Genomic DNA, 14,415 nt, shown 5'->3' with positions numbered 1-14,415 from the left:
AGAGACAAGGTGAGGTAGGTGTACCTATTTTGTATGCTATTTAAAGAGTGTCTTGGGTTCCTATTAGGCTAATGCGCATTCACAATTCTCGGCTACTAGATGATCAACAAATCAGGGTTGTACTCAGTGGTGAAATATGTAGAACATTACAGATAGAAACGCAATTCATAGAGCAGATACCATCTTATTCTACCATCTGGAAGTTCTGGATATTACAATCCTCGTTTAGATATCAACCAAGCTAGTGGTTACAAAGTTTCCCTTCCTATTATTCCAGCGGGATACTTGGCAGGACAGTCCGGTACTGTAGCCAGCCAGCCAGCTACGCTCACTTGCTCAAATCACGCACACACAATTAAAGATCATGAAAGAACCTGCGATCATATGGTAATATTAGTGTCCTACATTCACATACCTTCATGCGTTAAGTCCTGACTTCATCAATTTTACAACAACATACAAACGTAAACGTTTAAATAAAAATGAATAGTAGAACCCGAGTATCCGAGCGCTTATCCCAGTGGCGAATAAGACAACAGTCTTTGACAAGACAGACAGCCTATCGATGGGGCGTATTTCAAAATTCTGACCAATAGTAGACTGGCTTAGCAGTGGTGGACAGGGACAGGGGCGGGCTCGCAGCGACGGGGTAAAACTCTTTGTTTGGGTGTGTTGGTTAAAGTTGCGCCTAGACGCTGATCTAAAATCGGATTTTCGTTCTTCCTCCAATGGCTCAGCGTAGGATTTAGGCAGGTTGAACTGGTCCGAGATCTATTCATACTGGTGGTTTCTAGGCTTGTTCACATAGCGTACCCAGCGCTCTCTGTTTTTGGCTAGAATATCAAGTCAATTAAATTCAAAGGGGTATTATTTGCTTGGAAAGCAAGTGAAAAAACTAAAACAAAACAAAGACAAAAACCAGCAAAGCGAATTAAACGAAACAAAGACAAAAATAATCATACATTAACATGTATCAATCTTTGCGAACGGCGACGGCATAACACCGTGGTCTCACAGCCGGCAGGCAGAATAAAAAGGTCTACTCACAAAATAATGTTCAAGAGAATAACAATGTTGAAAATATTATATTATTAGTGGTTGGTGCTTCTGTTACACTGGTTGAACTTTTCTTGTTGCTGTGATTGCACACGGTCTCATTTCACCTAACAGATACAGGAGTTTGTTCAAATTGTATTTGTGTTTGAACCTGTACCCCCTGTATATAGCCTCATTATTGTTGTTTTATTGTTACTCTTTAATTTTAACTCATATTTTTCTTAAAACTGCATTGTTGATTAAGGTTCTTGTAAGTAAGCATATCACGGTAAGGTCTACGCCTATTTTATTTGGCGGATGTGACCATTTTAAAACTTTATTTAATTGTATTATTCTTGGTGGGAAATATATGCCTTTTATAGTCATACATTTGGCAGGAGGTTAGAAAGTGCAGTTCAGTTTCCAGCTCATTTTGTGGGCAGTGGGCACATGGCCTGTCTATGGCACTTCTTAATAGAAAGGCTATGCTTTTTTTGGTTGGGTGTAATTGTGTTGCTGTCCTTGAGGTCTGTTTGTGTTTGTCAACAGAGCCCCAGAACCAGCTGGCTGACGCTTCACACCGACAGTACATTTGCGTTTTGGTACACCAGAAGTAATATACATGCATTTCCAATGGAACGCTGCGTTTGCCTTGCAGAATTGCTTTGCATTGCGTTCTATGTGGTTCATACATTGGAATTATGCAAAAACGGCTTGCCAGAAATGGAAGCAGAAGATGAATGTTGAACTTGTTGTTGCTCACATATCCTGATCATGCTGCCTACCATTTTGCGCAAAACAGTGTATGTGTGATCGAGGCGTAAGGGATACACCCACGCACACACACACTCACGCCATTTCGCCGGGTGGGCGGTGCTACACGTCACCATGGGCGTAGATTAAAATTTACATAGGATTACACACTGTTTTCGAGAACGAGCCGAGCATTAGCTCATGTCCGGTCCGGATCGTGGAATCTATTCAACACACTACCAAGCCATAAAGTACAGGTTGGCTAAGCTTAAATACAATAATGGATGTTACTGTTTCATCAGGGAGCCACAAAGATGGAATTGTTGAATTCACATTTGCTATTTCATGCAACCACATAATAGAAAGAAACAAAACACATGATTTTATACTTGAACGTCACACTGTTTAAAGCTGAGATATATCATTCACGCAAAGTAAGTGTGTAGGTATGTCTCCAGGATAATATGGTAAAGCTGGCCTCATTTATAGGCCCTCAAACAAATACATAAGACCAAGGACGTCCACAAATCATTTTAATGAAGCCAGCAACGGTTGACAGTATACAGGTATTATTGCATGTTGATTACCAATTGCTGTGAAATTGGATTAAATGTAGTCATGATCAGTTTCATATATTTCAGTCAGGTAAAGTTTAGGGAGGGAATGCCATTTATACTGAAGGTAACATGGAGAAAATCTGGCCTCTCTGAAATGAAAATGGATGGCCCTCCCTTCAGCAAAATATATTTCACCTAAATCCTCCATGAAGGTTTGAAAAAATAATCCCCTATAGCCAAAATAATACTTAAAACATGAAGTGGATAGCAGAGAACATGCCTACCATTTACAATCATTTCTTGGACAGACCAGAGCCTTAGATATGCTGTTTTAGAAGTGGTTATTCATTACATGCCAATGCAGGAGTTCTGAAAGGGCTCTGGGCCAGAAGGTTGTGGGTTCACAGTCCATTGTGGACAATAGTAGCGTTGGAAAGATCTCCTTTACAGTAAAAACATTGCATGAATCTTCACTACATGATCAAAAGTATGTGGTCACCTACTCATCAAACATTTAATTCCAAAATCATGGGCATTAATATGTAGTTGCTAGTTGCTCTAGCAGAGAAGAAATTTGACAAATTGACTTGTTGGAAAGGTGGCATGCCATGACATTGCCACATTGAAAGTCAGTGAGCTCTTCAGTAAGGCCATTCTACTGTCAATGTTTGTCTATGGAGAATGCATGGCTGTGTGCTCGATTTTATACACCTGTCAGCAACGTGTGTGGCTGAAATAGCTGAAATAGCTGAATCTTTTAATTTGAAGGGATGTCCACATACTTTTGAATATATAGTGAGTCATTGTATTTGCAGGTCCGATATTTTTATTAATTTTATAAACATTTCATGCATCTTCATCATTTGACATATTAACAGAATCTTTTTTAATATCGCTGGGAAAATGTGTCTGCCCAGATACAGTGGCTCGTAAAGGCCCAGAGCACTACTGTTGTGAAAAAAAAAATTGTTTTTTTGTTGTTGGTATTATTCTGATTTTTCAGGAGGCGCTGCAGCATCCTCAGCACCCCTACTTCCCGTTATACTCAAGGAACGCTAGCTGAGGAACGCTCAACTCCGTTCTCTTATATCAAGGCAGAGTTGAGTTGAGTCACCATCAGTCAATTCCGAAAACAGCAATGATGTATATACTGTAAACACTGGATTTCTGCTATGTGTTGGTCATTGGGAAGCTTTGAAATCACCGGTCGGCCATATTGGCACTCCCCAGTAGGAGCAGTCCTCCATAGGAATGTAGTCCTACAGTATTTAAATGTTTCAAGAACAAAAGGACATGCATTCAGGTATTTTTGTTGTTGTAGTGGGGAGAGTAACAATAGTAATCTCAAAAAAATTATACTTTAAGGGAAATGTTTTTATATATATCTTTATATATATATTTTATGTTTTGCTCACATAATATATAAAATAGAATAAATTAATAGAATAAATGTGGCTAAACAAATGTAGACAGTAATACATGCATTTTTATTGCTTCCAAAATGGGGAAGTGCCCAGATGGAGTCGCGTTGGCTTCAACACAGGGTCCCCCAATTAGCAATCTAATAGGCCTGTGGGAGAGTGTGGGGTAAGTTGAGCGGCCCTTATTTCTAGGAAACCATACACAAAATGTATAATCTAACCAAATATTTACAAAGAGGTTATCATTTCATGGAGTCTGTGAAGGAAGAAAACACATGTAAAAAGTGATAAGCAAGTTTGGTAAAAAAAAATTGATGATCAAATAAATTTATTGTTAGAGTTCCATGATAGTTGTATGTAAACCAAAGTAGATACTTTAAATATTGTTCTATACATCTGTTGGGGTCTCTATAAGCATCAATATGAGATCCTAAACCTAGCGTGAAAGGGCATCCTTGCAGCTGTTTGTGATAAAATAGTCCAAATGTTTGCAGTGAGGTAAGTTGAACCAATGCCATGGGGTAAGTTGAGCAAATGGCAAGTTAAGCAGATTTAGGTGTTTTCCTCCCATTGTTGCTGGGATATGAGGTAAGAACAGGGCCTGGACTATGTTTAAAGTGTTTGTTAGGTGTACAACGTGTTTGTTAGGTGTTAAGCCTGTGTTAAAAGATTGATAAAATGATTAAAAGACAAAAAAGCTATTGTTATTGTGTTGAATTCTGTTTGGGAAATAAAGACATGGTTTTAAAAAGGTAGAGGTAATATTTCATTCCATACTGAAATTTGTAGGCGGCTTAACTTATCTTATCCCGTGGCTCAACTGATCCCGTCCCGTGGCTCAACTTATCCCGTCCCGTGACTTAACTTATCCCGTCCCGTGACTCAACTTATCCCATCCCGTGACTTAACTTAACCCGTCCCGTGGCTCAACTTAACCCGTCCCGTGGCTCAACTTAACCCGTCCCGTGGATTAACTTATCCCGTCCCGTGACTTAACTTATCCCGTCCCGTGGCTCAACTTAACACGTCCCGTGGCTCAACTCATCCCGTTCCGTGAATTAACTTATCCCGTCCTGTGGCTCAACTTAACCCGTCCCGTGGCTCAACTTAACCCGTCCCGTGGTTTAACTTATCCCGTCCCGTGACTTAACTTATCCCGTCCCGTGGCTCAACTTAACCCGTCCCGTGGCTCAACTTAACCCGTCCCGTGGATTAATTTATCCCGTCCCGTGGCTCAACTTAACCCATCCCGTGGCTCAACTTATCCTGTCCCGTGGCTCAACTTATCCCGTCCCGTGACTTAACTTATCCCATCCCGTGGCTCAAATTAACCCGTCCCGTGGCTCAACTTAACCCGTCCCGTGACTTAACTTATCCCGTCCCGTGACTTAACTTATCCCGTCCCGTGACTTAACTTATCCCGTCCCGTGGCTTAACTTATCCCATCCCGTGGCTCAACTTAACCCGTCCCGTGACTCAACTTATCCCAACCCGTGGCTCAATTTATCCCGTCCCGTGGCTTAACTTATCCCGTCCCGTGGCTTAACTTATCCTGTCCCGTGGCTCAACTTATCCTGTCCCGTGGCTCAACTTAACCCGTCCCGTGACTTAACTTATCCCGTCCCGTGACTTAACTTATCCTGTCCCGTGGCTCAACTTATCCTGTCCCGTGGCTCAACTTATCCTGTCCCGTGGCTCAACTTAACCCGTCCCGTGGCTCAACTTAACCCGTCCCGTGACTTAACTTATCCCGTCCCGTGGCTCAACTTAACCCGTCCCGTGACTTAACTTATCCCGTCCCGTGACTTAACTTATCCCGTCCCGTGACTTAACTTATCCCGTCCCGTGACTTAACTTATCCCGTCCCGTGACTTAACTTATCCCGTCCCGTGGCTTAACTTATCCCGTCCCGTGGCTCAACTTAACCCGTCCCGTGACTCAACTTATCCCAACCCGTGGCTCAATTTATCCCGTCCCGTGGCTTAACTTATCCCGTCCCGTGGCTTAACTTATCCTGTCCCGTGGCTCAACTTATCCTGTCCCGTGGCTCAACTTAACCCGTCCCGTGACTTAACTTATCCCGTCCCGTGACTTAACTTATCCTGTCCCGTGGCTCAACTTATCCTGTCCCGTGGCTCAACTTAACCCGTCCCGTGGCTCAACTTAACCCGTCCCGTGACTTAACTTATCCCGTCCCGTGGCTCAACTTAACCCGTCCCGTGACTTAACTTATCCCGTCCCGTGACTTAACTTATCCCGTCCCGTGACTTAACTTATCCTGTCCCGTGGCTCAACTTAACCCGTCCCGTGACTCAACTTATTCCAACCCGTGACTTAACTTATCCTGTCCCGTGGCTCAACTTAACCCATACCCGGACTAAGATGTGCCAAGAGACCACTTTTTTTGACAAGATATGTTGTCAAAACTGTCATGTTAACATGAATTCTGATTATTTCCAGGGATACTCTACATCCTGAAACATACAGTACCTGTCAAAAGTTTCAAGCCACCTACTCATTCAAGTGTTTTTCTTTATTTTTACTATTTTCTACGTTGCAGAATAATAGTGTAGACGTCAAAACTATGAAATAATGTAGTATCAAAAAGTGCTAAACAGATCAAAATACATTTGAGATTTGAGATTCTTCAAACAGCCACCCTTTGTCTTGATGACAGCTTTGCACACTCTTGGTATTCTCTCAACCATCTTCATGAGGTAGTCACATGGAATGCATTTTTAATGAACAGGTTAAAAGTTAATTTGTGGAGTTTCATTCCTTCTTAATGCATTTGAGCCAATTAATTGTGTTGTGACAAGGTAGGGGTGGTATACAGAAGATAGTCCTATTTTGTAAAAGACCAAGTCCATATTATGGCAAGAACAACTCAAACAAGCAAAGAGAAACTACAGTCCATCATTACTTTAAGACATGACCAGCCAATATTGAACTTTGAAAGTTTCTTCAAGTGTAATTGCAAAAACTATCAAGAGCTATGATGAAACTGACTCTCATGAGGACCGCCACAGGAATGGAAGACCCACAGTTACCTCTGCTGCAGAGGATAAGTTCATTAGAGTTACCAGCTTCAGAAATCAGCAATTAAATGCACCACAAGTTGCAGCCCTAATAAATGCTTCAAAGAGTTCAAGTAAGAAACACATCTCAACATCAACTGTTCATGGTCGAATTGCTGCAAGGAAACCACTACTAAAGGACACCAATAAGAAGAAGAGACTTGCTTGGGCCAAAAAACACGGACAATGGACATTAGACCGGTGTAAATCTGTCCTTTGGTCTGATGAGTCCAAATTTTACATTTTTGTTTCCAACCGCTATGTCTTTGTGAGACGCAGAGTAGGTGAAAGGATGGTCTTGTGTGGTTCCCACCATGAAGCACGGAGGAGGAGGTGTGATGGTGTGGGGGTGCTTTGCTGGTGACATTGTCTGTGATTTATTTAGAATTCAAGGCACACTTAACCAGCATGGCTACCACAGCATTATGCAGTGAAACACCATCTCATCTGGTTTGAGCTTAGCAGGACTATCATTTGTTTTTCAACAGTACGATGACCCAAAACACACCTCCAGGCTGTGTAAGGGCTATTTGACCAAGAAGGAGAGAGATGGAGTGTTGCATCAGATGACCTGGCTTCCACAATCACCCAACCTCAACCCAATTGAGATGGTTTGGGATGAGTTGGACCGCAGATTGAAGGAAAAGCAGCCAACAAGTGCTCAGCATATGTGGGAACTCCTTCAAGACTGTTGGAAAAGCATTCCAGGTGACTACCTCATGAAGTTGTTTGAGAGAATGCCAAGCGTGTGCAAAGCTGTCATCAAGGCAATGGATGGCTACTTTGAAGAATCTATTTTGATTTGATTAACACTTTCTTGGTTACTACATGATTCCATATGTGTTATTTCATAATTTTGATGTCTTCACTGTTATTCTACAATGTAAACAATTGTACAAATAAGTAAAAACCCTTGAATGAGTAGATGTGCCCAAATGTTTGTTTGGTTCTGTATGTATATATCTTTGTTGGAAATAATACTATACTGAACAAAAATATAAACTTAACATGCAACAATTTCAATGATTTCACTGAGTTTCAGTTCATATAAGGAAATCAGTCAATCAAAATAAATTCAGTAGGCCCTAATCTATGGATTTCACATGACTGGGAAGGGGCTCAGCCATGGGTGTGTCTGGGAGGGAATAGGGCCACCCACTTGGAAGCCAGGCCCAGCCCAGCCAGTCAGAATGAGTTTTCCCCCACAAAAGGGCTCTATTACAGACATAAATACTCCTCAGTTTCATCAGATGTCCAGGTGGCTGATCTCAGACGATCCCACAGATGAAGAAGCTGGATGTTGAGGTCCTGGGCTGGCATGGTTACACGTGGTCTGCAGTTGTGAGGCCAGTTGGACGTACTGACAAATTCTCTAAAACAACACTGGTGACAGCTTATGGTAGAGGAATGAACAGTAAATGATCCGCCAAGAACTTTGGTGGACGTTCCTGAAGTGAGCATGACAATTGCACGCTCCCTCAAATTTGAGATGTCTGTGGCATTGTGTTGTGTGACAAAACTACACATTTGAGATTGGCCTTTTATTGTCCCCATCTACCTGCCACACCTGTCAGGTGGATGGATAATCTTGGAAATGGAGAAATGCTCACTAACAGGGATGTAAACAAATCTGTACACAACATTTTTTAGAATGAAACATGGGACCAACACTTTACATGTTATGTTTGCTCAGTATATATTCCCCTTGATGGACTGATGCTGAATGTAAAAAATGTCTCACCTTAGTTCACTCTCCCCTACTTGAACAAGATGTCAGAGCTATCACTGCTATTCGCTTAAGGCTACCTGATGAAGTTTGACTGTACCTTTGCCTCTAGGCCTATTTTTTGTATAATTTGTTGAAATTCCATTTGTTGCACATGCTCATAAACCAGAACACATAGCCTAGTTAGTATCAAGAAGACATCACATGATTTTAAATCACAAAAATATGTTCAATCAATACTATAAATGGCCTATTACCTGGAAGGGAAATAGTCTTCTTCTATTGTACATTTGAACATTTGAACATTTTCTTTCTCCTGTCAGAACTGTGCTATTGGACCTATCTATAAAATAACTATTGATTTGATTTGACTACTCTCTGAGTATGGCAGTGTATTTTTTAACATGGTTCTTTTACTCCCCCTTGTGGCCAATGGATGGAACCCTTGACAGAACCTTCAGTCCAGCTTTCCTGCCCCTTTCACACATGTAATGTGTAACCTTCCCTGAGATGTGAAGGCTTGACTTTTCATTAGCTCCTCAAACTAATGCCAAGGCCTTAGCTCAGTGGGATAAGACCGTTTTGGTGCATTGACTGACTGATGACCCAGGTTGAAGCACTGTCTTCCACATACCAATGACCAATCCAATGCTTTTGAAAACTTGGGAGGAGGAAGTGAACAAGTGCAGACTTCAGAAGAACCTGAAATGGGCTGTCACAGTTGCAAGGAACAACTGGTAACAAGGCACCAAAACGACAGGTTCTCCATATGGTCTCACCAGCACTCTAAACCAGTGGAGTTTCAGTGTTTCTCTATAGACAACTAGTAACACCACTACAGGTTTAGTGTTTCTCTATAGACAACTTAACACCACTACAGGTTTAGTGTTTCTCTATAGACAACTAGTAACACCACCAGAGGTTCAGTGTTTCTCTATAGACTAGGAACACAACTACAGGTTCATTGGGACAAGAAAGACACGTGGGCCCTTTGCCTCAGAACTCGTATTTCCTCTTTCTTTCTACTGCCTTCATAATGTCTGTCTGGGAACTGCACAGGATCAGCCACTCCTGGATGGATCTCACTGGAGCGGACATTGAGATAGGAGACACACCCTTCAGACAATGTGCCAGAACCCCAGAGGAACACTTTACCTTCTGTCCTGTATGAAAGGGAAGATAACCATTATTTCTTAGCAATCTGAGACTGGAATATTGCCTGTACCCGGTGGATGTGTGTTTGTGTGTGTGCAGTGGCGATTTTAGCATGTAAATCTTGTTGGGGAAAACTCAACCATTTTTTTTAGATGCATGCCAGCAAAGCCACTACACAACACAACACTAAACAATACATGAATTGCACTATAACGGTGACAAACGGTGCCCACAAACTGTTAGGGGCTACATAAAGCTGTTCCAACAGCAGAGCTTCTTTTCAGCACCAGGGAGTGAATCCGCTACACCTCGCTTTCAGCGGAGCCTTTTCTGGCAGTTCATTCTGACCTCATTTACTGCCTTTAAAAAAACATAGCTGATATGGCTGACTTGCTTAAATAAATGTAGTTTCTAATGACAATTGAGATGTACAAACTATGGCATAAGGGAACGACGAGCAGATAAGAGGCAAGAGGCAATCCGTAATTTAGATTAAGACAATGTGCGAGCTAGGACGGAGGTAGTCAATATAGCTATTTGTACATTGAAATGTACAGTGACAAAATTCAGAACATAGGCCGTTATTACAGTATTCTCCCTGTACACTAAGTCAGAACCGTAGGATAAATAAAGCGGGCATATAAGCAGACAAATAAAAATTTGATGATGACATTACTCTAAAACAGGCTATAGGCTACAGGTGCACCACCAAGTCAGAACAGTAGGCTAAATTATGAGGGGGAAAGGGACCAAATTATTAGGGTGAGACACATGGGCTACTAACAGCTTACTAAACAACATACACTTAGTATTATGTCCAATGGCCGATGAGCAGTGATACGTTTTATCTATAATTTATCTTCATATGACAAGGATTGAAAAGGATTTGCTAGTAGATTGTCAACTTGATTCATGATGATGACTACTTGTCTAGCTTGCTAGCTAATATTTTGGAAATATGATGTTAATATGATCAGTCTAATCAAAACTAAGGTAGATATTACGTGATATTACCTTGAGCCTTCTTGGATGGACACTTGTAATGTAAATCTATGGCAGAATTGAATTTTCGAGCTGTCCTCATAGATTTTGCGGTGACGTAGTGTCCCCATGAATGACAGAACACTGAGCCAATCAAGTCACAACTAGAGAACATTACCAAACCCTACCCTCCATAGTTTCCACTGTCTGCCACACCACCACAGAAAGCACTGAGCTAGGCTGAAATACCTAGATTTTGGAGCTGCCTTATGCAAGAAAGCAAATAAAGAGACCATGGTTGTATGTGGCTTTATTAATTGAATTATTATTATTTTTTACATTGTTTACAAACTGAAATGTGACATGTATTAATGCCATCATCATACTTGTTTTTTTGTTAACAGGTGGGGCGAAATCAGAGCCCCACACACCCTGCATGATGGGTCGCCTCTGTGTGCGTGTGTGTGTGCCCGTGTGTGTGCGTGTGTGTGTGCCCGTGTGTGTGCGTGTGTGTGCGCGTGTGTGTGTGTGTGTGCGTGTGTGTGTCTCAGACTGCTGAATCACTGTGGCAGTTTGAAACCTGAATGGCAATGTACACTGTGTTGACATACAATCAACACTGTTGTCCACCCTCTGTACAGACAGACAATCAACACTGTTGTCCACCCTCTGTACAGACAGACAATCAACACTGTTGTCCACCCTCTGTACAGACAGACTATCAACACTGTTGTCCACCCTCTGTACAGACAGACTATCAACACTGTTGCCTACACCACGTACAGCCGAGATAAATAGATTATGAACACAATCCTAGTCTGTTATTATCATTATAATGATGAGATAGCAGGCTGAGCAGTGACCAGTAGGTGTTCTGTGTTAGGTAGGTTACAGCTAGATTAAAAACACGAGCTGGTGCACACCCAGAAAAATAGTTTGTGTGGAGGTGCTGACTAATGGCGAATAATCTATAAACTATTAAAATAAAGTCGCACACATAAAGTGGCACACTCCATGTATAAACTCCCAGCAATTTAATGGTCATTTACCAACGTTTCTGCATCACTGTGCCTTCCTCAGGGTAATGTCATGAATACTTGACCCAGGTTATGTAGACAAACAGTGCAATTAGTCCAACCAATGACAATAATCATAATGATTAAGTTAATTAAGATTAATTAGTGAAACTGTTCAAAATAATATATGGCATATTAAATATACTATGCTATTGTTATAATATAAAAACATAAAGGAAAATGTGTTCATAAGAAGGGCCTGAGATCAAAGTCAATATTCAAACCACTATGGGTCAATGTGTTTAGATAGGATATCCAGTAAGCCTCCTTTTGTAGTAGTAGGATCTCAATGTTACCTCCTCTACTTGGTAGAGAACATGCTCATTGCCTGTGCATTTGAGGGAGGAGATTGAATGGTTAGCTTCAACAAAGTGAGCTGCTACTGGATAGTCAATGTTCTTACACCTGATTGAGCAGCAGTGTTCAGCTCTGCGTTGTTTTAATTGTATTTTTGTTTGTTCTACGTAGGCTTTTCCACATGAACAGTTGATGAGACAGATTACTCCCTTTGTCTTGCATGAGATGATACCTCTAACAGGGATCTTTCCACCTGTATGTGGGTGTCTGAAGGATGTCTTTATAGTGCTGTTGCACTGTGTGCATGAGCCACATTTGTAGTTCCCATTTAGGATAGGTGTCAAGAGTATCTGAGTGGGCTCAGGGGGGGGCAGGTCAGATCTCACCTAACTATCTCCAATATTGCGACCACACTTATAGACCACCAGTGGGGATACCTTGAAGAGGTGTGCGATTTTCTAGTCTGATTGCAGAATATGCCAGTGATTTTTCAGAGTTGCTTTCATTTGTGGCAGCAGGTAGCCTAGTGGTTAGAGTGTTGGACTAGTAACCGAAAGGTTGCAAGATTGAATTTCTGAGCTGACAAGGTAACAATCTGTCGTTCTGCCCCTGAACAAGGCAGTTAACTCACTGTTCCTAGGCTGTCATTGAAAATAAGAATTCGTTCTTAACTGACTTGCCTAGTTAAATAAAATTAAAATAAATAAATAATAATTTATCCGAACCCTTGGTGTACTTAGTGCAAAAGATGGTTGCGTTGTTTTACTTCTTTGGTTGAGTTTTTAGTAATTCTTCTCTTGGTTTTATTTTCATCATTGCAGCATTAAGAGTTTTGTACTTGTAGCCTCTCATTTGAAATGTATCTGTCATTTTTTTAGCATTGCTGTCAAAATCTGACTGGTGGCCACAGATTAGTTTAACCCTGCATAACTGGCTAAATGGTAGACCATTTTGAGGGGAAGGGGATGCATACTATCCGATTAGTTTAACCCTGCATAACTGGCTAAATGGTAGACCATTCTTCAGGGGAAGGGGATGCATACTATCCGATTAGTTTAACCCTGCATAACTGGCTAAATGGTAGACCATTCTTGAGGGGAAGGGGATGCATACTATCCGCACATAGCAAGGTATTGTGATCTGTGGGCTTTGGGTATAAGTCTGTGTGTAATGCATCCTTCTCTTTGATAATCCAGGTAGGATTTATGGATTACTATCTAAAAACATTGACGCCTAGTGGTCTGAATATTTATTTTGATCTCAGGCCCGTCTTATCAATGTATATTCTTTCTACAGCATATTAGCTTATAACCTGGTTCAAGCATTCATGACATTACCCAGAGGAAGGCACAGTGATGCCGAAACTTTCCTTATTTTATAGGTTACAGCTAGAGAAATTGATGTTGGTAGATTGTTATTTCTCTCTCCAGATATAAAAAGGTTAACAGGGCTACACACAACTGGGTAACAGGTGAACCTACAAGGGACTGTGGAACAGGTGAACGTACAGGTGACTGGGGAACAGGTGAACGTACAGGTGACTGGGGAACAGGTGAACGTACAGGTGACTGGGGAACAGGTGAACGTACAGGTGACTGGGGAACAGGTGAACGTACAGGTGACTGGGGAACAGAAGAACGTACAGGTGACTGTGGAACAGGTGAACGTACAGGTGACTGGGGAACAGGTGAACGTACAGGTGACTGGGGAACAGGTGAACGTACAGGTGACTGGGGAACAGGTGAACGTACAGGTGACTGGGGAACAGGGGAACGTACAGGTGACTGGGGAACAGGTGAACCTACAAGTGACTGGGGAACAGGTGAACGTACAGGTGACTGGGGAACAGGTGAACGTACAGGTGACTGGAGAACAGGTGAATCTACAAGTGACTGGGGAACAGGTGAACGTACAGGTGACTGGGGAACAGGTGAACGTACAGGTGACTGGGGAACAGGTGAACGTACAGGTGACTGGGGAACAGGTGAACCTACAAGTGACTGGGGAACAGGTGAACGTACAGGTGACTGGGGAACAGGTGAACGTACAGGTGACTGGGGAACAGGTGAACGTACAGGTGACTGGGGAACAGGTGAACCTACAAGTGACTGGGGAACAGGTGAATCTACAAGTGACTGGGGAACAGGTGAACGTACAGGTGACTGGGGAACAGGTGAACGTACAGGTGACTGGGGAACAGGTGAACGTACAGGTGACTGGGGAACAGGGGAACGTACAGGTGACTGGGGAACAGGTGAACGTACAGGTGACTGGGGAACAGGTGAACGTACAGGTGACTGGGGAACAGGTGAACCTACAAGTGACTGTTAGACAGGT

General features: G+C 42.1%; 1 protein-coding gene across 1 annotated transcript in view; it reads right to left on the bottom strand.

The window, feature by feature from the left end:
- Window positions 1–532, bottom strand: part of cttnbp2nlb (CTTNBP2 N-terminal like b) — a 38,664-nt gene extending 38,132 nt beyond the window's left edge. The window contains exon 1 of the mRNA XM_046364949.1: window positions 416–532. Coding sequence (XP_046220905.1) covers window positions 416–421 — 6 coding nt within the window. The 5' untranslated portion in view covers window positions 422–532. The remainder of the gene's footprint in view (window positions 1–415) is intronic.
- Window positions 533–14,415: the final 13,883 nt, after the last annotated feature.

The sequence above is a fragment of the Oncorhynchus gorbuscha genome, linkage group LG10 (genome assembly GCF_021184085.1).
Source record: "Oncorhynchus gorbuscha isolate QuinsamMale2020 ecotype Even-year linkage group LG10, OgorEven_v1.0, whole genome shotgun sequence".
Classification (NCBI taxonomy): domain Eukaryota; kingdom Metazoa; phylum Chordata; class Actinopteri; order Salmoniformes; family Salmonidae; genus Oncorhynchus; species Oncorhynchus gorbuscha.
Note: the sequence above shows the minus strand (reverse complement) of the source record. Positions and strands in the feature narration are given on the sequence as shown.